The sequence below is a fragment of the Eulemur rufifrons genome, chromosome 9 (genome assembly GCF_041146395.1).
Source record: "Eulemur rufifrons isolate Redbay chromosome 9, OSU_ERuf_1, whole genome shotgun sequence".
NCBI classification, from domain to species: Eukaryota; Metazoa; Chordata; class Mammalia; order Primates; family Lemuridae; genus Eulemur; species Eulemur rufifrons.
In genome coordinates, this window is record NC_090991.1 from 32,012,306 (window position 1) to 32,039,329 (window position 27,024).

The 27,024-nt window shown below is 39.6% G+C and overlaps 1 protein-coding gene across 1 annotated transcript in view; it reads left to right on the forward strand.

The window, feature by feature from the left end:
• The first annotated feature begins 1,642 nt into the window (after nucleotides 1-1,642).
• Nucleotides 1,643-27,024, forward strand: part of CA10 (carbonic anhydrase 10) — a 281,812-nt gene continuing 256,430 nt past the window's right edge. The window contains exon 1 of the mRNA XM_069481166.1: nucleotides 1,643-1,711. Coding sequence (XP_069337267.1) covers nucleotides 1,658-1,711 — 54 coding nt within the window. The 5' untranslated portion in view covers nucleotides 1,643-1,657. The remainder of the gene's footprint in view (nucleotides 1,712-27,024) is intronic.

The window sequence follows — 27,024 nt, forward strand, 5'->3', positions numbered from 1 at the left end:
CTTCTTAAACCAAAGGGAATGGAGCCATCAGAGGTTTATTGGCATGGATTAAACCAGATTAGGTATTTGTCATATACAATGAGGCTCATCTTATTTTGATGTAGAAGTATTTGTCTTGGAATTCAAGACACTTGTTTTTAGTTCTCATCCCCACTTCTGTTACAGTTGCCTGTGACAAATAAGAATGTCATAGAATTTTGGGTTTAGATGGGACTCGATGTACCATCTAGCCTAATTCTTCTCCTGAATTATGGGTCTCTTACAGCCTATCTTTCACAAGTATCTCCCAAATTCCTCTCTTATCTCAGTTTTCTCCATCTATGTTATGGGCGCAAGGATGATGGCTGCTATAAATTAAAGGTTGTATTAAATTTGAGTTTAATTAAATTTGAATTCCAGAGAGGACATGTAAGAGAGCTGTGACTTGATTGTTAGGCTTATCTTCTCCAGGAATCACTCCCTTAGTGCAGGCCACCAGAGCAGGTTTGGGGGCCCCTCATGTCTCATGACATACATGTATACAGTCTCATAACATGCTCAACTTCACCTCACCTCCCTGGTGTGTTAGTTTTCTTGTGCTTTTCTGCTTTCCTCAGGATCCAACCTAACCCAGGCAAGGGCACGAGATGGGAGTTTACTGCACGTACAGCGGGTGGATGAATGAATAAATGGCCATATAGTCTCAAGGTCATATGGAGGACACATGGATTCAGGGCCTCAATGGAACTACTGCAAAGGGCAGGAAAAGACTAAAGGTGTAGTTTCCGATCTTCACCGACATAAAATCAGGAGGTTGGCTCTTCCCCGACTTGCCCTGATAACTTGCTTAAATAGAAGGAAATAGGACAGGAAATTGCCATACAAATTTCCTCTAATAGATATTTTAATGTGACACTGAGAACGAGTAGACAGTTTCTTTTGGATGTTTGCACTCAGCACTGAATGTCATTTTTTTCTGCCTATCAAGTAAGCATATTCCTCAGCTGCTGGTAACATCAGGTTAACGACACAGTGCTGCACTAAACAAAGACAAAGTCAAGTTGCTAAGCTCCTGTCTGGCACTGATTGGGAGTCGTAAAAATAATTCATTCCCTCAGTTTGGTCTTGACAACCCACAGAAAAACACCTTAAATATGTTGAATGATACCGTCTTTGAATAGCTTCAAATCCCTTCCTAAGTAGGACAAGGTTGGTTTTCCCATCATTCTTGCCAGATAGGAGAGCAGAGCATCAACTCAGGAATTACTAAATACGAGTATGCGGTGTATCTCAGATGCAAAGATGATGAAGCTTAAAAGATGATGTTAGCATTAAAGCAGTTATGCTGACTGCACTCAGCAAAGAGGCCACAGGTCCTGAAAATCTGACCATAGATGATCATGAATGCAGGACTTAGAGAAATTGACCAAGACGTAGGCCGAGAAGGTACCATAGCAATACCCAAGGATCTCCACTGGTGGAAACGGTGGTGGTTCTCTTTGCTTTTACCACTTTTGTACATAGCTGTTTTTACTTGGCTTCCCCAACCTTCTCCCCAGCCTAATTCTATGATTTCTTTTTGTTTCTAGTTCCTTCTTTCTGGGGATTGGTTAACTCAGCCTGGAACCTTTGCTCTGTGGGGAAACGGCAGTCGCCAGTCAACATAGAGACCAGCCACATGATCTTCGACCCCTTTCTGACACCCCTTCGCATCAACACCGGGGGAAGGAAGGTAAGCCACTGCATCGCGTCTGTCCTGAGTTGAGGACCGGGCAGTGCTGCTTCTGAATCTTCAGCCTCAAGGCTGAAGCTCTGTGATGAGTTTGTCTTTCCACCTAGGAATCCCACAGACCTCAGACCTGCTGCCAACAAATGTATGTCTAAATTATGCTTTTTCTCCCTGGCTAGTCAAACTCTGATGCTTCTAATTATTCTGCACCCTCTGGGGGTTGCCTGAGGTCCTAACCCTTGGTACCCCAGGAAGGATAGAAAACATAGTTGCCACCCCTGCATATCGTGCTGGGAAAATCCTTCCCTCAGACAGGGCTTTACTAGGCTGCCTTTTAACCTCAACAAAGTGGGGGGGAAATAATTAACAAAAGTAACATCAGTCCTTTATCCTAGGAGGAAACATAAACAAAAATCACGTTACATGATTTATAAGAAAATCGGTAATTAATCTTCCTAGGGGTGTCTTGCTGGCTAAGAATCCTAGCTGCTGCCCAGAAATGCTGAGCTGTGCTTTGGGATTGCCCCCTCAATCCCTTCTTCCCTGTCCGGCCCCCAGGATGAGCTCCTCCTTAATTTGTGGAAGGGCATAATGCCCATAGGATCTCCTCATTGCTGAAATCTAGCAATTTCTTTTGCTAATTCATGTCTATTTGGCTACATTTTACTGTTGAGTAGGTTGTCAAAGGTAGAAAAAAAATGCACATGCAGAAAATTGTGTTTGAAGGTGATTTAGCTGTTGTGAACTCAAGAGGAATGGAAAATCATTTGTGTGCAAAAAATTGGGGTTAAAACTATAGGCAACTTTTGTTACCGCTGGCAGCTGATTCTCCAGGGTTGGGCTCACTGGGCTCTGCTCTCTCTTCCTCTTATAGAGTCTTTTCACCATACTTAGCACAAAGTTTATAAGTTAATTTTTCCCCTTCTGATATATTGGAATATATTTTCTTCAACCATGTAACTATCACAAATTAAAAAAAAAAAACTAATGATCAACAAAAAATTGTTAGTGACTTTGACTCGGTATCCCAAGGTAGGTTTTAAGAAGCATTGCATGTGATTGAGGTCATTTCATTCTATAGTATTTGTGTGCCATTTTCAATATGACTTAAGAAGCATTATTATTGGGGAAAGGTTCTACGTAGGTCATTTGTTTCATTGCTCTGATTGTATAGGAAACTAAGCTGCCCTAATTACCATTTGCAGTTTTACTTTTATAAACCCTAAGAAGAACTTGTCATGGCTTCCATATGCGCCTCTCTCTAAAAAGGTGTAAATCATGTATTTAAAAGCATGAACATGTGTGAGTTCACTGGTCAGTATTTAAGAAGGAAACTTGCAGTTTTGACCTAATATTCCATCATCCTTTCTTTCTCGGAGAGGGTACTGGAGGGGATGATTGCATTCTAGGCAAAGGAAAAAGCACTGGGGGGGGGGGACCAAAAAACCCTGAAAGCCCAAGATAGTGAGGTTTGATACCTGAGTTCCAGAAATCACCTGAAAGGTGGCCAGCAGGGCTAAAGCGCCGACACTGAAGAAGGGGGGTGATAAGGGCAGGAGGGTGGCAAGGACAGCAGAGGGGACAGATCCTGAGGGCCGTGTTAAGGAACTGGATCTTTTTCCTAAGAATTATGGCAAGCAATTGAAGGGTCTTGGAAGGTGGGGTGGAAAAGGTGGCAAACTGTAAACACAAACAATGGATATATACATTTCACTTTCCATTCTTTAACCTCTTAAAGGAAAATGTTGATGCGAAAAGAAAAAAAAAAGTCCAAACAGCTTCTTCCTAAAAGTCATTGAAAAAGAAGAGACTAGGAGATAGCTTGGTGTTAAAAGTCACTCACTTGTTATAAATTTGGGTTTTTTGTTTGTTTGGGCTGTTTTTGTTTTATTTTTTTTTTTCCTTTGGACCAGTGATATTTTATCTTTCCAATTCAGTAAAGTATACCTGATCCAAATCAATTTTCAAATGCACTGGAGTTTTGAATTTTGGAAACATTTACCTTTGATGATGTAAATATTTATATCTGGCATGATTTGTGCTGTCAGCAGTTTGAAGAGCTGAAAACTGTCTGATGGTTCTCTCTTTGTGTTTGTGAAAAATGGAAAATAAGATATGGATGGTAGTAGGATAAACTAACCTGTGATGAAATGCCTGCACTTGACAGGCAGTAGCTAAATCATGTTGGCAAACTTTTTGAAGGTGATGTTCAATGAGTTGGAGACTTGTTTTAGAATTGAAGATTGAAATCACTACTCTGGATTTAGTTCTACCTTATAGAAATACCCTACTCAAAAGGTTTAAAAACTACCCTGTAAGACTAGGAGGTTTTATAGAATATAAAGCTGCCACATTTTGAAGTCTGAGATCAGCTGAATGTTAGTAGGTTAAATGCACCCAGTAACTGTATGTTTTGTGTCACATTTTTATCCATGAGCATTATTCCTTCTGGCATTTAAATGTATCTTATACACAAAACGATGACACTGCTGCAGCTCCTGACTTGTGTTACTGCTTTTGTTTTAACATACTCGATCTGACATTGTGCTCAGATGATGGAACAAGGACTTGCCTTAGCATAGACTAGGGCTAAAATTCAACCTCAACACAAGAATAATGAGGAATACTAATAGCTAGATGAGAATCAAATGCATTGTGTCTTGGATATAACAGAGAATATTTAAAAATGACATTTCTTTTACCTTCTAAATTGCTTATTTTCAATGGTAGTTGGTTTGGTATTTTTTTTTTTTTAAGTAACATTTGTTATTTGTTTTCTTGGCTAGAAAAACAAGTATCATTTGTGACAATATAGGACTCCTAAGGACAAAATCCAAAATACATGTTGATTGCCCCTAATCCAAAAATCTGAAATCCAAAATGCTCCAAAATCCAAAACTTTGAGTACTGGTATGATGCCACAACTGGAAAATTTCACATCTCAAGGGACATGTCAAAGCTAAAACGCAGTCAAAACTTTGTTTCATGCACAAAAGTATTAAAAATATGGTATAAAATTACCCTCAGACTATGTGTATAAGTTATATAAGAAACAAATGAATTTTGTGTTTAAACTTGGGTCCCATCCATAATATATTTCATTATATATATATATATATATACACACATATATATATATATATATATGCAAATATCAAACATTTGATAAAATCCCAAATCTGAAACACTTCTGGTCTCAAGCATTTTGAATAAGGGATACTCAACCTGTGATACTCAACCCATAATTGTATTCTTACAAATTACACTCCTTTAAGTTTGGGTTGCATGTAGATATAAGAATACTAACTTGGAACCAATCTTCCACCCTTGACCCCATTAAACTTAACTTCTAATTGCTAAGTAGTTTGGAGCTAATTAATCCATTCTAGATAAAGCTACTAAATCAACTCAAGAATAAAAAGGGAGTAAGGAGGTAATTCTTTCTTCATAGTTTCAGATTATTTAAAGTCTCTCTCTATATGGGAAGTTGGATTATGATATAAATGGAGTTTTATACTGAGTTAAGTCTCACTGTTTTTAAGATTGAGAATCTTGTTAGTCATTGAACTTGTACCAATTGACAAACATTTTGACCTTCCTTGTGTTTTTACTGAGACCACAGTGAGTGTATGCAACGTGTTTGTGTCTTAATTTTAACATGCTGTTTATGTAAGTGAGCTTCTGGTAATTTGGAAGTGAAAATACAGAGTGAGAAGGTTACCCTAGAATAAAATACAGATAACCTCACTTGATCATTCTGGGGTATAGATATTTGCCTGGAGTATTTGATACAGGTAGGTCCTAGAAGATTGAGTTAAGAATGAGTTTAGCTTTCACAGAGGAAATGCAGCTCTCTGCTGATCTAAACTATCTAAGAGGAGAAAAGATACATTAAAGCTGAGTCTGAAACCAACTTAATGATTCTACCATCAAAAATCAGTTAGGGCATCCTTCCTCATCTTTTAACTCTTTCAATAAAATATCTCAGTAGTTGATAGCATGGCAGTTGTTCGTGATATGTAAAGTATATTAATAAAACATAAGATCTAAAATGATCCACTTTAATGTTGCTAATTTTGTTTAAAAAGTATCTATGATATACATAGAAAAGAGACTAGGATTAAGGGTAATACTGTTTGATTTTTTGCTTTTCTACAGTTTCTAGATTTGCTACAATAGGCTTGCGTTAACTTAATAATTTGAAAAATACCTATTATTTTTTAACCTATCTCTTCATTTCATGCAAAAATATACTTGGAGTTGGTAAACGCGGTAGGTAAAATAACACCCCTTTGCAAAGATGTTCACACCTGAATCCCCAGAACCTGCAGATATATTCTCTAATATGTCAAAAAGTAACCTAAAGATGTGAATAAATATAGGATCTTAAAATGGGAAGGTTACCCTGGATTATTCAGCTAGGTCCACTGTAATCGCAAGGTTGTCAAAGGGCGAAGACAGAAGCCAGAGAGTGAGAGTCAGAGAAAGGAGGCATGAGGATGGAAACAAGTTCAGGGACATGCCAGGCCACACGCCCACAAGGCAAAGAAACGCATTCTCCCCTACAGCCTCCAGAAGGAATGCAGCCCTGCTGAAGTCTTGACTTTAGCCCAGCAAAACTGATTCAGGATTTCTGACTTCTCAAATATAAGATGATAAATTTGAATTGACTTAAGCTACTAAGTTCGTGGTCATTTGTTGCAGTAGCAAAAGGAAACTAATAGAATAGATGTGAACTTAAATATGTTAAGTGGCTTACTAACCACCCCCAATCAACAAATTATGGTTAAAATTTTCTGGTGTTTTCATAAAATTAGAGCCTGAAATATCCTTTTTCTTGTACAATGAGGGGAAAAAAAATCAACATGAATCTAATCACAGATTCATAGCAGCTTCTATTTGTGACGGCACCCTCAGAAGTCAGCTCCAACCACTTCCTATCCTGTGCTTGAGTCTAAGTTCCTCTCCCACCCCCTTGGTGTTAGCTCATTATTTCTAGAAATTCTAAACTATTGATAGTTCTTTAGATGGGTCCTGTGTTTGATCTCTGCTGCATAATATTTAACTTTCTTTTACCATTTTAAAGTATAGGGTTCAGTGACATTAAGGACATTTACAATGTTGCACAACAGTCACTACTGTCCATTTTTGTAACTTTTTCATCATCCCAAATAGAAACTCTGTATCCATTAAACACTAACTCCCCATTTCCTCTTCTCCCAGCCCCTGTAACCTCTGTCCTGCATTCTGTATCTATGAATTTGGTAGCTCCAGTACTCACAGAAATGGAATCATATAATATTTTTCCTTTTTGTATCTGCCTTATTTCACTTAGCATGATGTTTTCAAGGTCCATTCATAGTGTAGCATGTGTTAGAATTTCATTCCTTTGAAGGTGGAATGTATATACCACATTCTGGGTTGTTTCTACCTTTTGGCTATTGTGTATAATGCTGCTATGAACATTGGTGTACAATTGTCTGTTTTGAGTCCCTGCTTTCAATTCTTCTGAGTATATAGGAGTGGAATTGCTGGGTCCTGTGGGAATTCTGTTTAACTTTTTGAAGAACTGCCATACAGTTTTTCCACAGTGGCTGCACCATTTTGCATTCCCACCAGCAACACACAAAGATTCTAATTTCTCCACATCTTCACCAGCACTTATTTTTTGTGTGTGTGTTTATTTTTATTTTTTTGTAACAGCCATCCTAATGTTTGTGAAGTGGTATCGCATTGTGGTTTTGATTTGCATGTCTCTAATGACAAACTTTTAAGGACTTCCAATGCAAGTTTTTGGGATATAGCCAGTCCCTGGTAGAGAGAGGATGGAAGCTCAAGGATCTGAAACCTTCCAGGAGGGGGAAGGTGGTAGAAATAATTGACCTCAGGCTAGTGACACAGTCAGGGATAGAAGAAGTAAAAATGAGACTGACCTTCAGCAGTCCGTGAATTCATCTCAATTATTGTAAAGAAGCAGCCTTTCCCTGTCTCTTCAGATTTCTTTCTTGAAATTTTGCTCAGTAGAGGGCAAGAATACAGGTTCTCGGGGAAAGGCTCTGGTGTCTCTACCTACTGTGGTCATCAGTTTCCTTTTGACTTCTAAATACCTGGAGCTTATATCAGGGAGTCTTGGCAGGAGACCTGGAACACTTGTGAGCTGTCAGGAATTTAATAGATAATTTTGTAACCACCCCGGTCCTGAAGGGGTGGGGAGATGGGGTGGCTGCCAGAGCCTGGAGAAAGAGAGCTGTGCAGAGGAACACCTGACCTTCAGGGAGGGAAGCAGCCCGCTCAGTGCACCCCACGGGGATGGAGCTAGGGGACAAAACCCCAGCAGTGCTCCCTCCCCTCCCCTCTTCTGCCAGGCTCCCTTTGGGGAGAAGTCAGATACCAAGGGAGCCCGTTGATTCAGTCTCCATAGGCCAGCCTCCAAGCCACCGAGCAAGGTGAAGATGGACCTGAAGGGACAAACAGAAGACATCCAACACAAAGCTATAGGTGTGTCTCCATGACCATTACCACATTCCCCATGAAATAAATACGAGGTAATAAAACTCATCATGACCCACAAAATCAGGCACAAAGACTTCAGCCTGACATTCACAGCCCGTCCAATACAGCCCCAAATCTCCTTGCCAGGGACTTGTTCCTCTTATACTTTGTGTACACCTTTTGCTCCCAGTGAGACTAGAAAACTTTTTTTTTTTTTTAACTGAATGTAAATGACGTGCCCCTGTGATCTGTGCTTGGGCCATAATATACCCTTTACCCCATATGCCTCGGGACTCCCAATCCTTGCCTTTTTATCATTCAGCCCCTGTGATGCCAGTGCTATCTCTTCCATGAAACTCCGAGGGATCTCTTTAGCTGACTGCGAAATCCCTCTTTATTTGGCTTCTTAAGTACCTTACTTATATTTCTTTTAGGACCTGAAGGTGGGTCTATAGTGTAACTTTCTTTGTAAGGAGGAGTAAGACTAATATGCCACAGGTATTAGCCCTTAGATTAAGAGCTCCTTACGCTGAATACGCTTTCATATTCTCATTTTATATCACTGGAGTTATCTCTGATACTGCTGGTTGATTTGAATTGAACCAAGATTATCTTTGATTACCAAGCAAAGGGTTTATGAGGAATTCATCAGAAGCTGCAATGACTCAAGGTGGGAAAAATGTGAGAAGCCCTGTGGTGAAAAATAACTTTGCCATCAATAGAATTTGTCACAAAAACTAATCTTCTGGTATTGTATTTTTGTGAGATATTAAAATAAGTTTAAAAAATAAGGAATATGAATTAGTTTGGCATTTAAAATCTTATCATGTCTCTATTTTTAGGTTTTCCCATAAACCTAATTGCGAAATCCAGTTGACCATAATTAATCATTGCCATTCACAGCATGTCTACATTGCTGTGTTCTGTAAAGGTTTTATGTTGGAGGCATTTATGTTCCTTCAAAAAAAATTTATGATATATTTGGGGAGAAAATATAGATACACAGAAGTTAAATGGCAGTAACTGATTTAAATAATAATTTGAGATAATAGTGGAATAGCAGTGAAATGATGAATTAGCACATCGATCATTTTGGCATTAATTGTTTATGCGTAAGGAGGTGGGTTGGTCAAACCAGACTTTATGGAGGTGCTAGAATATGAACTACCATGAAAAGGGAGGTAGAATGAAACATAGTTTGCAGAGTCTTCAAGTGTCAGATGACTGGCTCTATGTGTGGAAGGTTGAAATAAAAGGTAAAGATAGATCCATTCTGTCATCTAAATATGTTACCATGGTGCTGATTTTTATTGGATAACCGATGTTAAATTTTCATAGATAAGTATTCTCACCCATTTAAAACTCATCAGCTGTTTTAAGCACCATGGGTCTTCTGACACTGAAACTCCTATATGGAAATGGTATGTATAAGATTATGTATATTTGTGGGATAGAGTAGATCTTTAAGAGGTGCTTAAGAAATAGTCGCAGTTCTTACTCATCTGTATTTTGTAGTTTGGTAAATGTGTTGATGTGCCATATTGATAATATCATTTCTCAAAACAAAGCAATAAGGGGTCTGTTTATTTGGCTCTAATTCTAACCAACAAGGAACAGCTTAGTGATGTGGAACGGACAGTAACTCTGGGAAAAAGTGGATGTGTTATCTTAAAAATTATGGTAGTCAAGTTAAAAAAAAAATAAAATACTAGGCATTGTCAGGCGTGGATATGAACATTGCAAAAGCAGCTCTTTAAAACACCCTAGTTAAAATAGATATGATCTCATTGCCTCATGGAAGATGACTCCAGTGGATTGGAAAGCTCTTAAAAATGAGATTATGGTAATACAATTAGAAATGATGAGACCAAAAAGGAACTGGTAGGAGTTAAAGATACGGATGTGGCCGCGCTGGGAGTTTTGCGAAGAATAATGTTGTTAAATGCCAGGTAGGAGATGTGAGAGAAAGGGCTTGTAGCCAAGGAGGACAAAAGGAGAAACGAGTTGTAAATGGTTTCAGAGAGAATAAGGTTCGGAACAAGTTGAGACTTCCAGAAAATGAGAAGGGCTTTTAAAAGTTATGGTTACAGGGAGTAAGATGAGTAAGACAATGTAGACCTCTACTTAAGGAGGATAGATGTCCCCAAATGACCTGATAAGAACTGACTTTGAACTTTAGATTTGCCACCTGCCAGCCATTTACGAGAGGCTTAACCTCTTTCGGCTTCAGTTTCCTCATTTGTAAAAGGGACGACATCATACTACCTTACCTTGCATGGTTGTGGTGGAAGGAATTATGTGAGAAAATGCACTTACTGGGGAGGTTATAATACAAGTTATCAGGCCCGTGACTGGCAGAGAAGAACACGTTCAATAATCGTTAGCTACCATCACAGGTGTTGTTTTTGCTGTTGGCGAGAAAACACAGCTTAACTCCCACTTGAATTTCTCTGTCAAAGAAACTAACGTTCACATTAGAATTCATACCATGCGTGCCTAGAGGTGAAGTTATTTCAGTTCTTTGGATGACAGAATAAGAATTCAGAGCCACCCTGCAGTACCCCCCAACCCAAGAGGTTGAAACTCAGTACACACGAAGGTGAAGCTGTCCTCTCAAACATGTATGTATACAAAATTTCACACATTCAGGTTGGGCAAGATACACTGTAAGAACACTACATGTCGGAAAGTAGAGGATAATGTGCTCAGTATGAGTAAACAGCACAGGGCGGATGCTGAGAGATGAATTCAGCCTAATTACATAGTACGTAAGGTACTACATCCACGATAAGTGAGATCATTGGCATGGAATATCCTTCACTAAGAAGACTGTATCTGGGATATTGCGGTCAGTTCCCCTAGGACTGACTGTAAGATTAACTAATGGAAAAGACATTAACAAAATCCAGTACAGAAGAAGAAGAACAAAGTAATGACAAGAAGAATATAAACGTCCTGTATTCAATATCATCTGTCTATATGAAAGGAGAATATTTTAAGGAGTCCTTACAGCTGCCTTCTCACTGGACCTTTCCTGTGCAGGCTTAGACACAGAGAACTGGCCCTGGTGTTTGGAAGTGGCTTAGACCAGACTTCAGTTCAGAATAGGAATTTGAACTATGTGGAAACTGAATGACCACCTTCTGTTCCATTGAGACCCCTGGCACAAAAAGAGCTCTGATGAGCACTGAGGGCTACGGTGATTTTAGAGCACACTCAGTTATCAGAAGAGAGCTTTGCCTGAACCTGTGAACTCCCTTCCAACCTGGAAATCCTTTGATTCTGCACGAGCGGTGGTCAGAGAGGACATGTGGAATATACTTGCTTGAGGCTGACTCCAGGATGAGGATTTAAACCCTTCTGAAGGAAAACACCCTTGAAAGCACCAGCATTGGCTTGGAAGAAACTTGCATTGTCCTCTCCTCCTCAACCTCTATCAAAATAGTCCTTAAAGTTTTGGATCCAGCACTCTTTCTCCTTGAGGATATTATATTTTGCTCTGAGTAGCTAGATTCAGGGAGGATTCAGGTGAAAATGAATGTTATAAGAAAGGATTTTGATGAAAGATAAAGAAATGAGGCCATGATGATTGTATCTGTGCTCAGAGCTGATCTTTTTACAGAGAGTGGAAGGTTTCAGTGCATAGCAGTGAAAAGTGATGAAAAAATAAAATGTGAAAGACTAAGATGCTGAATTCTAAGTCAGGCAATATTAATAGATTCAGTGCAAGCCATTCCATTGTGGGTATCAGGCTCTCATGCACCCTTGCCCAGCTCAGCTCTGGGCTGAGGATTGCCGCCCACTGACTTGGCAGTTCCTTGTAATGTTTTCTTCTTGACATCATCCAGAAGATCAATGTAGAGTCATTAGGCAAGTCTCCTAAGGAAACACCTGGTTGTTGGCTATAGTATTAATATTTCATGAATGTATCTAATTCATTCTCATTCTGCACTCCTGTGGTGTATTAGAAAAGACTTTGCTATCCTGCTTCTTGTCCCTTTATTTCCCTATCCTTCTCATTTTTTCCTCCATTTCTCCATCTCTCTTACCTACTCTTTTAGCCTTTTGTCCCCTCCTCAATCTTCCTCTGCAATCTCCTCCCTCTTTCATCTTTTCCCTACACCTCTTTCATCCTCTTTCCCTCCCTCTCTCCTTTCTCCCAGTGCTGTCTATGTGGGACCAAGGAACTCTGTATCAGAGTAGAACATTGTAACTAAAGACAGAAAGATTGACAGTTGTATGCATTTAGTGATAATACTTAAATGAGAGAAAATTCAAGTTATCCCAGAATGGAGCATAATTTATATAAGAAAATATGGAAGGATTAACTCGAGATGCTTAATAACTCTACAGGAAGATGAGCTCCTAAAAGGAAGAATGTCCTCCAGGAATTTGCTGAGTTACATATCCATCACATCATACCACTTTAGTCTTCTGGCTACCCGATCCCACAGATAAAACTAACAGGCACTCTACAAATTAACTATTTGTCTTCAAAATGGACAACAAAATGGGTTATTCTCACAGACTGCTTGCAGCTCAGTTCCCGTACTGTCCATCTGAACATGATGGAGAAGAGGAGAAGGAGAAAAGGAAAACCATGACCTAATTTTTACGAACTTCTTTCCAACAAGTTTCACTTCTCAAGCAGTCTAGGCCAAGTGGTTCCATCACAGTCAGGCAGATAAGATTGGTGGAGCACCTGGGAAACACACACAGGCACATACCCAAGAGAAGTTTTTGATTGCTATATTAAAAAGCTGGTATTAGTTGTGTGTTCTCTCCAAGAAGGTTCTGAAATTGGCAGTCTAATCCTTGTAAGCCTGATCATTTGGCTGAATAAACCAGCCAAGCTGCCCTACGTGAACTTTAGAGACTTTGAATCCTTAAAGAGATATTAATGATATTATTATTATTCCCTGGAAACCAGGTATCTTTGGTCTGAAAATTAAAATAAAAATAAATAATATTTTTCCCACCACCTCAGAAAAAAAAATGAAGTAGATTCTGTTTGAAAGAATTAAGAAAATGCTCATTTTCTTCTAAGCTCTCTTTCTGGGGGGGGGGGGGGAAAGAAAAAGAAATCTGAAAAACCAGAATAAAAAAATACATTTTGGGGAATATATACAGCATAAACAATTGAAAATCTGAGCATCTATCAGACTTAATTTTTCCTATGAAAATTTAATGTCATATAAATACAACTTTATTAATGCTGCATGAAAGATGGATAACTAAAATAATCCATCCCTTTCTAGTATCTCATATTTTTAACATCTTAAAATATAGTTCTAATCCCTTGCTCTGTAATATGCTAGAGCCAAGATACAAACTTCAAATAATGTTAAGATTAGCTCTTCAACCTAATGTCTGTTTCTCTTGTACAGTAAACCCAGTGTCTATTTGGTAAGGTAAAGGTTACTTTGTTAATGTTATCCTTGCCCACCTAATATTCTAAACGGATTCTTTTCCTGTTTTTACTTAGATCTTTGTTAGAGACATTTAACATGATGTTAGTCCGCTCTGGCCCTTACCCCTGAAACTCACATGCTCTCACCCTTACACAAGACGTTTACATATGATACCATACGATGAATCATGATCTCATTTTCACCAACAGGTGAAAATATACACACCCGCTCAGTTTTCTGTGTCATATCGAATGGAAATCTGTCAAACCAGCATCATCTTCCTTGCCTTAAAAATGTTTTCTGCCACCTTTCTATCAAAAACAGTCTCCCCTTCTAAGGAGCAGAGATTTGTCTTCATTTGCATTTCCCTCTGAAATGTTCTGAAAAAATTTTTTTTTGAGAAAAAGCCACTCTTCTTTCCCTTTTTAGCCAAGTAGCTATTTTCACTTAATGTCTCAATATAAGCAAAATGCATTACTTGGGCTATGATGAAGAAAATGAATACACATTATGTGTAGCATGTTGCTATTTAATGCTTAGTTACTAGGTAGCTTTGAATGTGGAACTCAACTCAGTGTTTGCTGACTCTTGAATTATTTGTTGTGAGTTTGGAAAATTCAGATGGGATAAGATTTCGGCAAAATTATCAGTTCAAAGTAAGTGTTACATTCTCCTTCGATAGTCTGATGCTCTCTAAGAGCAGGTTTAGAGCCTGAGATGGGGATTCTTATACACACAATTTCCTGAAGAAGTGTTCTCGGATAAAAGCAAGAACATTGGGAAGTAACCTAAGGGAAGAAGTTGGGCAAAGATGAGTTCACCCGGAGTCCAGCCATAGGGACCTCTTGAGCACCAAGTAGTCCCGCTGTGCCGTCATCCTCCCACCCACCCCTAGCAGCAAGGGAGCCAGGCTTCAGTACCTTCTAAGACGGGGTATAACCTCCTTGGAATTCCCAGGCAAGGTGTCTCTTGTACAGTGGGGTCCTGAAGGAGTCCGCTTACACCGGCCTTCAAGAGTCTATCATACATACCTCTGCCCACCTCTGCATTGGGTGCCACAAGTTGGTGACTTGAAATTCACTATGGTAGAAATGCTTACACCACAGAATTCTGCAAATGCTACACATCAGGGAACTTCCCCGCCCCCCCTGCCCCAAGATACCTGGACGATACAGATTTACCAGCACACCACTGCCCTTATAGGTCAAGGGCAGTTCCCAGAAGAAGCATGAATTTATTACAGCCAACACCCATAGAAGCTGAGGGACCTGTCCACTGGCCTAGAGAAGGGGATCCAGGTGGATCACCAACATCTATTGTAGCTGGTGTTGAAAAGAAAGTTTTAGATTTGGTACAAATGTGTATATTGGAAATGACTCCAGTGACCACGGTTTAGCCTCCTGAAGAGTGATCCAGCTGAACTGCCTGTGCCCTGTATTTTACTCTCCCCAAGCCCAGTTGCCATGACCTGCTTTCCAAAGTTGGGGCAGCATGATTATATGGAACTCTGACTTTTCTTACCTTCATCCTGATTCCTCTTTGAATACACCCTCTTTCCTTGCTTACCTCCTGTGACACCATATTCCTTCTAATGACACCTCTGCAACCGCAAGGTTGGCATATAGGTATGGCTTTTGCCCAATGCCTTTGCACTCACAAAGCAGCGTCCTCAACTTTTTTTTTCCGTTTAAGTTTCCACTACTCCAGAACCCTGGAGGTCCTGAACTTATTTCACAACCTCAGCACCACCACCCGCCCCCAGCTTCCTGTAAATAATATGTTTCCAGCAGCATAGCATGTAACACTGTAGATGCATGCTGTAAACATGTTCAAAAGTCCAAAGAGAGGAAACAGAGAAGAGCTTTTAGGTTTTTCCTAGTAAGTGGTCCTTATTTTACACATTGCTTTTTCATTTTAAAAAAAATCTGGAAAGGAAAACAGTTTCAGAGTCAGCTTTTTTATTCACAGTTTCTGAATCTAAAAGGTAAGGCTATTAAAAAAAAAAATCTGAATAGGAGAGGAAATAGCCCTGTGCCAGGCAGTTTGGAGTCCATGTTATTTAATCAATTGGACGTATTACTAGCATATTCCTCAAGAGTGTAATATACGACAACTGCCAAGCTTTCCTTTTGCGATTACAAAAAGGACAGATACTGGAGTGAGCCATATTTCTGCACTGCAGGGATATAAAAAATGAACTGCTAAAAACGGCCCAGGAGGAATGAATAGCAGTAAGACATCAATGTCATCTGTAAACTGATTTGTGATGAATTTCCAAGAGGCTTAATGGTATGATGTTGTGATATGTAGGGGCTTCCTGAAAGTTAATAACTAAGTTATCCACTTGGAAGAATGTAATGGGGAAAAGTAAGTGGTCACAGATAATAGATAAATAAGTGACTTTAATAATATAGTCAGACTGCTCTGTGTGTTCTGTGCCATTGTCCCTTGTGCTTAGAAATATAAAATTAAAAAGATTGTGAAGACAGGAGAAATTCAAATGTCACAAAAACACCTATTACACATTTAGTGAGGTCTTTAATTTGCCTTTTAATAGATTGGGACCAATATAACTGAATTTTAATATATATGCATGTGTTGATCACCTTTCAGGGGTGAATTAATAACAGAGTCCTCTTACGGAGACGTTTCAGTGGGAGCAACAAAATCCACTTGGCCAAATTGTCCATGCCAGTTGCCATGTGGTATGATATTTCCTACATGGGTTGTGTTCCTGAAACACCAACAGATATAAGGCATAGATGTTGCATATGGATGTCGGTCCCCTTTCAATCTGCAGTCTGGGGTCCTTTTGGCCCACTAATTTTTATGGCTGTGTCAGATAGCATCTGGTTAACAGCAGGTGCATAATATATAGAAACCATTCAATAAATGTTTATTGAATAAAATAATGAATAGATGAATTAAAAACTGTCCCAGATCCTACAATTACAAATAGATGAGAAAAGAGAAAGGAACCAAATATACTGAGTACCTGCTGTATCCATTGATACGTACATATTTTATCCCATTTAATTCTCAAAACAACCTAAGATGTCGGTATTACAGACCAGGAAAGGGGAATGTACAGTTGTTAAATAATTTACCCAGAGTTGTAGAGATAATGAGAAGGAGAGCTGAAATTTAACCTTAGGTTGTCTGCCTCCAAAACTGTTTTCCTTTCCAGAATTTTGCACTGAAGCTAAAGACAGGGGAGAGATATTTTCTGTCTGTATCAAGGAGTTAGAAAGAAGAAAGTGGGGTTAGAGGAATCTTGACCTTCAGCCAATTTCCTTCTCTCTGCCATGTTTTGAGAGAATGAGGGAAGGCGGATGCCCTGATCTCACCACGTTTCAGCCTGTTAATTGCATCTCTGCAGCTTGTTTGTTTTGGCTCTAGCACCGCACGTATTTTATTCTTGGGGGTGGTGCTACAGATCTGCTTTGTTATCTGGCTGTCACGCTCTTCCCTGGCAAGGTGGCAGAGCATGTACTAAATGTCATTTCTGAATGGGTAGTTAATTTTTTTATACCCTTCATCAAAAAAGTGCTACATAAAATGCCCAATGTCATCACTGTCCCAGTTCTGGCAGCTAGAGAGTTCAGGGGAAACACACAGTCTTAATTTCTAGGACACAGTATGTCTGCTTTCTCTCCTTATAAAGGGTGGTGGTACTTTCTCTGTCTCCTCTGCAGTCTCTCTTTTCTGCTGTGTCTCTTACTTTGTGATGAGGACAGATCCTGGTGTTTTTGCATCTGGAATATTCCCCCCCAAGAACATGAACTGCACTTTGGAAACTCCAGGAGGCACATTACCAATTTCCGCAGGACTCAGAGTGGATCAGGAATAACTTTTAAAGTCATGTGCCTCAAAGGACTGGCCCATGCAAATGGCCTGTCCCTGTTTCTCCTAGGCAGTCATCCTTTAAGTCATTTCATATTATGTGCATAATTTAACAGGGATGGAGCTGACACATCCCTGCCATTCATTTCTCAGTCTGCCTTCAGTTCTCTGTGGATAATAATGATAATGGATGGAAATTTTAGATTTGTTCTTCTCCTAGTCCAGTATTAAGACTGACAGGAATTCAAGGGTGACCCTTGGTTCCCAAGTCACAACAGGAATAGGACGGTAGAATCAGAGGCTTGCAATAGTGATGGTATTTGGCTCAGCATCCCCACCAAAGACCACTGCCGCCAGCTTAGCCCAGCCTCCCAGGCTCCTCCCTTCTGCACAGTCTGGGGTGGTGCATGTTTCCTTGGAGGCTGGTACCTAGGGAAGTGGGTTCTCTGTCTTCTCTCACCCACCAGCACTCTACTCGACTCTCGCAAGCAGTGCCAAACATGACGCTGTTACCCCCATCTCCGCAGTGGTATATCTCCAAAGCATGTATAGGCCTTTTTACCAAGCCTGAAAGGTCTGACTTTGAAGATACATCTGTCTTGAGTTTCCCAGAAGATAGCATGGCTTTCCCAATGTCATGGGAGCCTCTGACAAAAAGTTTAAAACAAGATTCCTGGGACTTTCTTGGAAGCCATTGAGCAACTGCATCGGGTGGGACTCAGAAGTTCTCAGTCCCCAGTAAAAGGATGCCTCACCCTGGGCATATGTCTGTAGACTGCTACATCAGAGGTACTTCACTCTGCCCCTAGTTGCTCAACTGGTGTGTTTCCTCTTCCTGCTTTTCTTGAGATTCTCACTGTCAGTTCGAAAGTCTCCTTTGCTGTTTTCTGAGAGTGCCCTGAAACGTTAATGTAAATGTGTCTCAGAGGCTAGAATCAATACCCTTGTGATTTTAGAGGAATATGCAAATTAAGCTCAGACTTAACTCCCTGTGCATAGAAAAGAAATTCCTCCCCCACCATCCTGCCAGCTGGGAGGAAGCCTTTGTAAATAGATGCCTACCACTGTGCCCCTTAGCTTGCACCTTTCCTCAGCTATAAAGAGTGGGCAAAGCCATTGGGTTGGGCTTTTGTTCCCATATCTGAGGAATAGATTCCTAGCACAGATGGGTGAGCTGCCTACAGAAGTTTTTTTTTTTTTTAATGCCATTAACGTGAATGCAGCATTATTAGAATGGACTTTGAGTTGTAGATGGATATTTTATCCTTTTGTTACCAAGGCTTTTCAAAAGATAAAATATACATTATACTGCATGGAGTATATGAAAGTTCAGTAAAATACGATACTGTTGTTTCACACGCTGTTCTCTTGGGTATGATATCAGGAAACTGTTTTCCTCTGACAGCCTCTTGTAATGGATGAAAATATTCCCTTTCATGGCATACATAGTGCAAGGTTTGAGGCATATTATTGGAGTCAGGTAATCTGCCTCTGAAATACTGGTATTTGAAAAGCAAATTTAAGGCTTAGGGCATTTTCACTTTATGATCATTGACACTGATGTTAGTAAACTCTCTCTCTAGCTATGAAGAAGAGAAATGGCAGGCAAAGCTTTTTTTTTTTTTTTTTTTACACTTGCCATTTGCTTTGTAGTGACTGCCCCATATGGAGCAGAGTAAATAAACTATGAAGGTGGCAGGATGCATGGAATAAATGAATGCACTTGGACTTCGATGGTCCTTCAAGCAAGTTACTTCACCTCCTTGAGCCTGCTTCCTGATCTATTAATATAAACTGGAGTTAATATTTAAAAATTGTAATAAAGATCACAGCTTATTGGAATGCCCCCATCTTTGTGCCTAGCACATAGTGTTTTCAAATTTTTTAATTTACTAGAGAAATAGCTGAACCTGAAAATGATGTCAACAGAGGCTACCCATGTAACTATATGCTTGAGATTTGAAGTTAGTGTTATTTATGCCATCAGTGTAACTGCTTTTCAGTCTACAAAAGAGGTAAATGTGCTATAATCCATTTAACATGGTGAAATATAAGCTAGATTTAGGGGCTTTATAAGGTATACGCTTTGTGATACGTGTACTTCTTTGTCTTCATGAACTACAGTAATTTATGTAAATTACTCATGTAATTATTCATGTGATTTATAATCTAGCATGTATTTAACCATGTCTAATGGTATATCTCGCTTATCCCTGGAGCCACAAATTATTTGGCACATAGTAGGTACCCAATTCATATGCACTGAAATTGTTGGTCAGTGTTTGATAAATGGGTATTGTACATATTTGGACTAGTATGACCAAACTAGGTTAACACATACCCACAAATGTGGGTGTTTTGATTCTAACTCTTATTGGTATTCCCCAGAAAATGAGAAATGGGTAATTCAGAATTTTGCAGATTGAACAAAGGAATCTCCATCATATCAGATGATTAGTGCCTAACTATAGACCAGCCAGACTTCCACTATGATTTTCAAACTTCTGTTGGTAGCTCATTACTATTTTGTCTTGATCTTTTGATCTTCTTCTGGATTATTGTTTTATAACATTCCAACCATCACTCTCAACTCAATCCCTCATCCCTGCATGATGGACCAACTACACACAGTGTAATACAGAGGGCTCCACATAACACATCAGTTAATGGGCCTGGTAATGTTGTACAGAACAAACCACTTCCTCCAACTCTGCTCTTGCTCCCAATTTTTCACAGTACTTCCCTGGGTCTCTCCTACTGCCCTAGGATCAGTTCATTTGCCAGCAGGCAGCAGGCAGGTCTGCTGTAAACTCTATAAGCCATACATTGGACTTAACATCAGAAAAATGAACAGTTATAAATCACTCCTTAGATTTGGATATGCAGATAACATCCATGATCATTCTCGCACTTAATCTGCATAACAATTTTGTGAGGTAGTTAAGGCAGGGTACTGGTAAATTATTGCCACAATAATGCTATTTAATAAATAATCACAAAAATCTCATTGGTATAAAACATAAGCATGTATTTCTTGCTCACGCATCTTCCGGTCTGCTGAGGCAGATCTGATTCAAGCTTCAAGTCAAGGTCAGATGTATTCTGTGGCCCAGGCAGAAGGGGCAGCAGCTACCCAGAGCATGTCCTCTTGGCTGAGGTCAAAGTCTTCCAGAGAGGCAAGTGGAAGCCACATAAAAGTCTTAGGTTCAAAACTGGCCTGCTGTCACTTTCACTCCTATTCCATTGGCCAGGGTGCATGGCCACCTGTGACTTGTACCCACATTTTTCCCCGACCCAGATTGGCCTTGTGTGAGAAAATTAATATAAAATGATTCAAATTTAACTAAAGTGCTAAATTGAAAGGTGATAACTTACAAAATTCATCCCCTCTCCCCATGACAAACACCTTTTAGAGTCATTTTGCTTTATAAAACTCAAATTTATGAGCAGTTTGGGGGAATTGCTGTTGGCATTTTGTAAAGGACATCATGTCATTGGGTCTTCCTGAAGGAAGCCCCAGGTAAGAAATTTCTTTAAACCCTAAGTTCTAAGAAAAACTTTGCTTCCTCCAAACAATGGATGTGCCTTTTCCCTCCGTAAGAACTGTATAACTGTGTTGTCCATTTCCCTTTGAGTGTCAAGACCTTCAGAGCCAAATTTTCACTTGTAATAAAATTAGAGAGACTTTATAACCTGCTGAATTACTCCTTAGACCCCGCCATTCCTATTCTGTCTTTCATCTCCTTTGAATTGTTGTGGTGGTGGTGGTATATAAAGTTAGATACAATGTTTTCATTTTTATGTAAAACATAACAAGTCTTTTGTGGAATGAGGCAGGAAACAAGGAAGAACAAAACAAATAATTAAATGAAGCTGTGCATTGTCAGGAGCACCTGATTAAGAACAGGGACATCATCTTGACTGTTTCTCTGCTCTTTAGTTTTATCAATTACAATTGGTAGAAGGATATTCTGTTTATAATCAAAATTAAACTAAGTCTTTGGAAATTAAGTTTTCTGAAAGAGGTTAAGGGCGGGATCAAAGGGGATTGAGCACATGATCTCTAAGGCACCCCTCTCACCACCCCTGTCTCTAAGCCTCTCCTCCCCCACCCTCCAGGATGAACCCACAAAAGGACATGAGCTTCCCCTTCTGCTATTCCTGTCACTCTGCTGCTCATGGTGGGTCTGGTTTAAAGAGCGTCAGTCACCAGGATTTTAAAAGAAAAGACAACAGATATAAACAGGAGCAGATAGATTAAGCAGGCAGTACAGGGCAACATCTTATTACATCTACAATTTTAAAAGTTATAAGTGAAAAATATTTCCAGTTGTAGACACAGTGGAAGAAGTTGCAGTGGTTTGAAAGAGTCTGTGCAGCAGAAAGGAAGGAAGGGCTATAAGTTGGCCTGTGGGCTGTTGAGAAGGGTCTTTCTTGACATTCTTGTTAATTTCTGTGGTTAACATCGATGAGATGAGAACATGGCAGAAGAGTGAATCCCGCAAATCTCAGAGGTGCTGAATGAGCTCAGAGAACAGGATGCCTTTTCTGGGAAACCAAATTATAAAAAGCTGAGCCTCTCGTTGACTATTAAATAAAAAGCTATCAAAAGAACATCTGTAGGAGATTCTCTGAAATGGGGTCTTTGTCCTCTGAATGGATGACTGGAAATTGACAGGTTCATTTTCATCTCAACATTGTAATTTTTCTCTTACAAAAAGGGGTTGCTTTTCATTTCTGATATTTGCCATGTTTCTTTAGTACCTTCTCCTGTCTCAAGATAACTCTCGACAGAAAGAACAGAGGATGCCAAGTTTCCCTCATTCAAACCTGCAGCATTTACCTCTGAATTTCACCTGACTTGTGTCATTTTCATTTCCTTGAAATCATGGTAGGAATCTTGTATGCTTGGTCTTCAGATAAGTAGTGGCTCATTTTGCAAACCTGACCTCCAGTTCTGGAGAAGCCTAAGCACTCCTTCAGCATAATTCTGCAGACACAGAGTGGCATCCAGTCTTATTTGATATTGCTGCAGCTGGGAAAATGAGTTTTTTTATCTGCAACAGAGATCGGGAAAAAGGTATCTCAGTCCACCTTTTACCTTCCATCTCACCTGTGATAAGGAAATGCCAGCACGTTTATACTAACTATGGGAGACAGCATGGCAGCTGGGAAACACCATGTGGACTGGTGCATGTGTTCACCTGAGTGACAGTCTTCCCTGAAATATAAAGGCTGCTGTAGCTCTGGCTTTTACAGAAAACCAGATGAAACCAAGTCAAGAAATTAGTTATGAAAGCCAAGGACATTTTATTATGTGAGAGTGGCCTATTTTACTAATGTCTTTGCACTGATATCAGATGAGCATAATAAGAGTTTGAGTCTCTCTGCATTTGGGCAGATGTTATAGTACAGAGATTTCCTAGTGATCTGGTAAAGTAGGGTTCTAAACACATCACTGAAATAACAGCTGTGATGTTGTGGGTTAATCCAGTGGCTGTGACAGGAGTCATTTGGAAGATACAGCATCATTCCTCAACCAAAATGGCTTTTTATTTAGTAACTGGATTTATGTTTCCCCAATAGTAAGGAATGGAAGGAGTAAATATACTTAACTATTCCTATTGGCTGCCTCCCGTTTTATTTTGGTGTAGAGGTAGCTAATACCAAAAGTGTCTAAGGTGCAATTCAAGAATAAGAAGATAGGGAGTCAAATGCTCTCAGAGGAAAACTCGGCTTCCTAACAAAATCTAATCTAGCAGGCAGGAGCTGTCAACGTGATAAATATTCTAGTCTTTAATATTGGTTTACATACCAGGGAAGAAGAAAAGGGGAAATTATTCATACGCTCAAAATTTGTTAAAATTATGTTGTTTGACTTGGAGTGACAGAGGACCAAGGAAATTCAAAGTTAAGATGGAAACCTTGGGCTGAGCCTGGGTCTGGGCTCTCCAGGGGCCTTCTGATATGTCAATGCCACCAAAGTAATTACACCACCATACATGAGCTCTCTCAGGTTCACCATTTGTGGGAATGAGTTCTTTCAATTAATCTCTGTGCCTCAGCTGACTTCAAGTTTCATCTGGTACCAGGTGCATGCAGAAGCAAGGGCAGAATTTCAAATAGAACTGGATCTCAAATTGTAAGTTGGAATTGCCTAGATGGTAGTGTTCGTGCGGCAGAGAGCATAGCAGCTTTGAACTTGTACTACTTTGTTCATTCATTTACTAGCTGTTCACTGAACATCTACTATATATGCCAGGCACCATTCTAGGCTCTTGATAGATAGCTGAAAACTAGACAGATGAGGTACCAGCACTGGTGGAGCTTACATTTTAATGAAGGTTTCACTAGGCAGGTTCCTCAGGAAGCAGTCTCTGAGATGGACATGTGTATGCAAGAAGTTGATTGGAAAGGACTGTTGGGCTTAACTCCTGTAGGGGAAAGGAAGGAAGAAAGACTGGACTGTGATGTCAGTGACAGATATTAAACAGGAAATATATATATATATATATATACACACACACACGCACACACACACACACACATAGACATACATGCACACATACGCACATGTATATGTAAAATATTTTTCAATGGGGCATTTAAAATATCACAGAGTGAAAATCAAGGGTCAGGGTTGCTATTTTAGATGGGATAGCTGGGAAGACACCACTGAAGGAAGAGGGGACATTTGAGCCAACCCAAGTAGAGCAGGGAAGTGAGCCATATAAGACCAGGAAATAGGTTATTCAGCCAAAGGGAACAGCTGCAGGAAGACCATGAAGTGGTACTGACTTAACACATTAGAGAAATGGGAAGACAGTCAATATGAACAGAGGGGAGCGAGCAGAGGATGAATTCGAGTGACAAAAGAGTGGCTGAGGCTCTGATGATCCAGGGCCACACAGGCCATGGAAAGAAGTTTTGTTTTAATGCTGATGTTATAGGAAGCCACTGGAGAGCTTTCAATAGAGAAGTAGAAGGACATGGTTTAAGTTTTTAAAAGATCACTCCAGGTGCTGTGTGTGAAGTTGACTGTACAAAGTAATAACAGAAAGAGAAAGAGCAATGGGAAGCCACCATGTCTTCTGGAAGAGACATGATGAGAGTTGGCCAGATGGAGAGTATGAAGAAATGGTTTAGGGTGGGGTCTGTTTCAAAGGTAGGGCAAGCAGGGCTTATGGATAGATTAGACCTGGGTTGTGAGAGAGCAGTCAGTTGACTGAATGGTCTTTTAATATGCTGAGAAGACTGGAGGAAGAGTGGTTTTTGTTGGGGGTGGGGATATCAGGAATTCTGATTTAGACTTACTAAGTTTGAGATGCCTTTTACACATGCAAATAGAGATGTCAAGTAGGAAAGGTGCATGAGTCTGGAATCCGTGAGAGAGAGTGGGGCTGGAGATAGAAATTTTGGAGTCCTTGGCATATAACAGATCCAGAAAAAATAATTCTATGCTTCATTTGGAACCAGAAAAGAACCTGAATAGACAAAGCAATCTTAAGCAAAAAGAAAAAATCTGGAGGCATCACATTACCAGATTTCCAACTATACTACAAGGCTATAGTAACCAAAACAGCATGGTATTGGCACAAAAATAGAGACAAAGACCAATGGAACAGAACTGAGAACCCAGATATAAAACCATCCGCATACAGCCAACTGATGTTTGACAAAGTGGACAACAATGTAGACTGGGGAAAATAAGCCCTATTCAATAAATAGTGCAGGGAAAACTGGATAGCCACATGCAAAAGAATGAAACAGGAATACCATCTCTCACCACTCACAAAAATTAATTCAAGATGGATAAAAAGACTTAAATGTAAGGCATGAAACCATAATAATTCTAGAAGAAAATTTGAGAAGAACTCTTCCAGATACTGGCCTAGGCAAAGAATTTATGACTAAGACCCCAATGGCAATCACAGCAACAACAAAAATAAATAAGTGGCACTTGATGAAATTGAAAGGTTCCTGTACAGTTAAGGAAATAATCAACAGAGCAAATATTAATAGACAACCTACAGAATGGGGAAAAAATATTCACAATTTATATATCTGATAAAGGGCTAATAGCCAGAACCTACAAAGAACTCAAGCAAATCCAAAAGAAAAGAATGAGCAACCCATTAAAAAGTGGGCAAAAGACATGAACAGAAGCTTTCAGAAGAAGAAAGACACATGGCCAATAAACATATGAAAAAATAATGTCACTAATCATCAGGGAAATTCAAATTAAAACCACAATGAGATATCACCTTACCCTGTTAGAATGGCTTTTATTAAAAAGTCCAAAAATAATAGATGTTGGTGTGGATGCAGAGTGAAAGGAATGCTTCTACACTGTTAGTGAGACTACAAATTAGTACAATCTCTATGGAAAACGGTATGGAGATTCCTCAAAGGACTAAAAGTAGAACTACCATTCAATTCAGTAATCCCACTACTAGTTATTTACCCAAAGAAGTCATTTTACCAAAAAGACACTTGCACTCAAATGTTTATTAGAGCACAGTTCCCAATCACAAAGATCTGGAATCAACTCAATTGCCCATCAATTCATGAGTGGATTAGCAAAGTGTGGTATATGTATACTATGGAGTACTACTCAGCCACAAAAAAGGATGAATCAATGCCTTTTGCAACAATTTGGGTGGAACAAAAGACCATTATCCTCAGTGAAGTATCACAAGAATGGAAAAACAAACACCACAAGTACTCACTATTAAATTGGAACTAACCAATGAGCACATATGTGCACAGAGGGAAGTAAGACTCAATGGAAATCAAGCAGGGAGGTTGGGGGAGAGAGAGGGTATGGGTAAAAACCTACCTAACTAGTACAGAGGACACTATCAGGGTGACAGACACATTTACAGCCCTGACTCCAGCTTTACAAAACTGATCCATGTAACCAAAAATATTTGTACCCCCATAATACTTTGAATTTTTTTAAAATGCCATGGACCTAGTTTAGACTAGTCCTAGTTTAGGACTATCTGGGGAGTGAGCATAGTTAGAGAAGAGGGTGAAGGCTTGAGCCCTGTGCTGTCCCAACGTTTAGAGATGGGCAAGCAAGGGAGACATCAGCAGTGGAAACTTAGATGGCATATGCAGGGAGAAAGCAGGGAAACCCAGAGAGTGTGGTGTCCTGAAAACCAAATGAGCAGAGTTTTTTCTCAGAGCAATTAACTGACCATTGGGAAGGGCTCAGCGAAAGAACTCTGGGAGTACAAACGATCAAATGGAAATCTCACCCCCAAAGAGGAATACTGGCTCTCTACCAATTGACACAAGCCAGATTCAAAATAGCAAAATGGCATGGGAGAAATTTCAAACATGGATCGTAAATAAGCTGAATATTATGCAAGAAAAAATGGATAACCAACACAAAGAAACCACAAACAAATCCAGGACTTGGAAGAAAAATTCACTAAACAAATCAAAATGTTGAAGAAAAATCAAACTGAACTCCTGGAAATAAAGAATTTATTCAGGGAGCTACAAAACACAGTGGGAAGTCTCAAGAGCAGGGTAGGTCAAACAGAAGAAAGCATCTCAGAG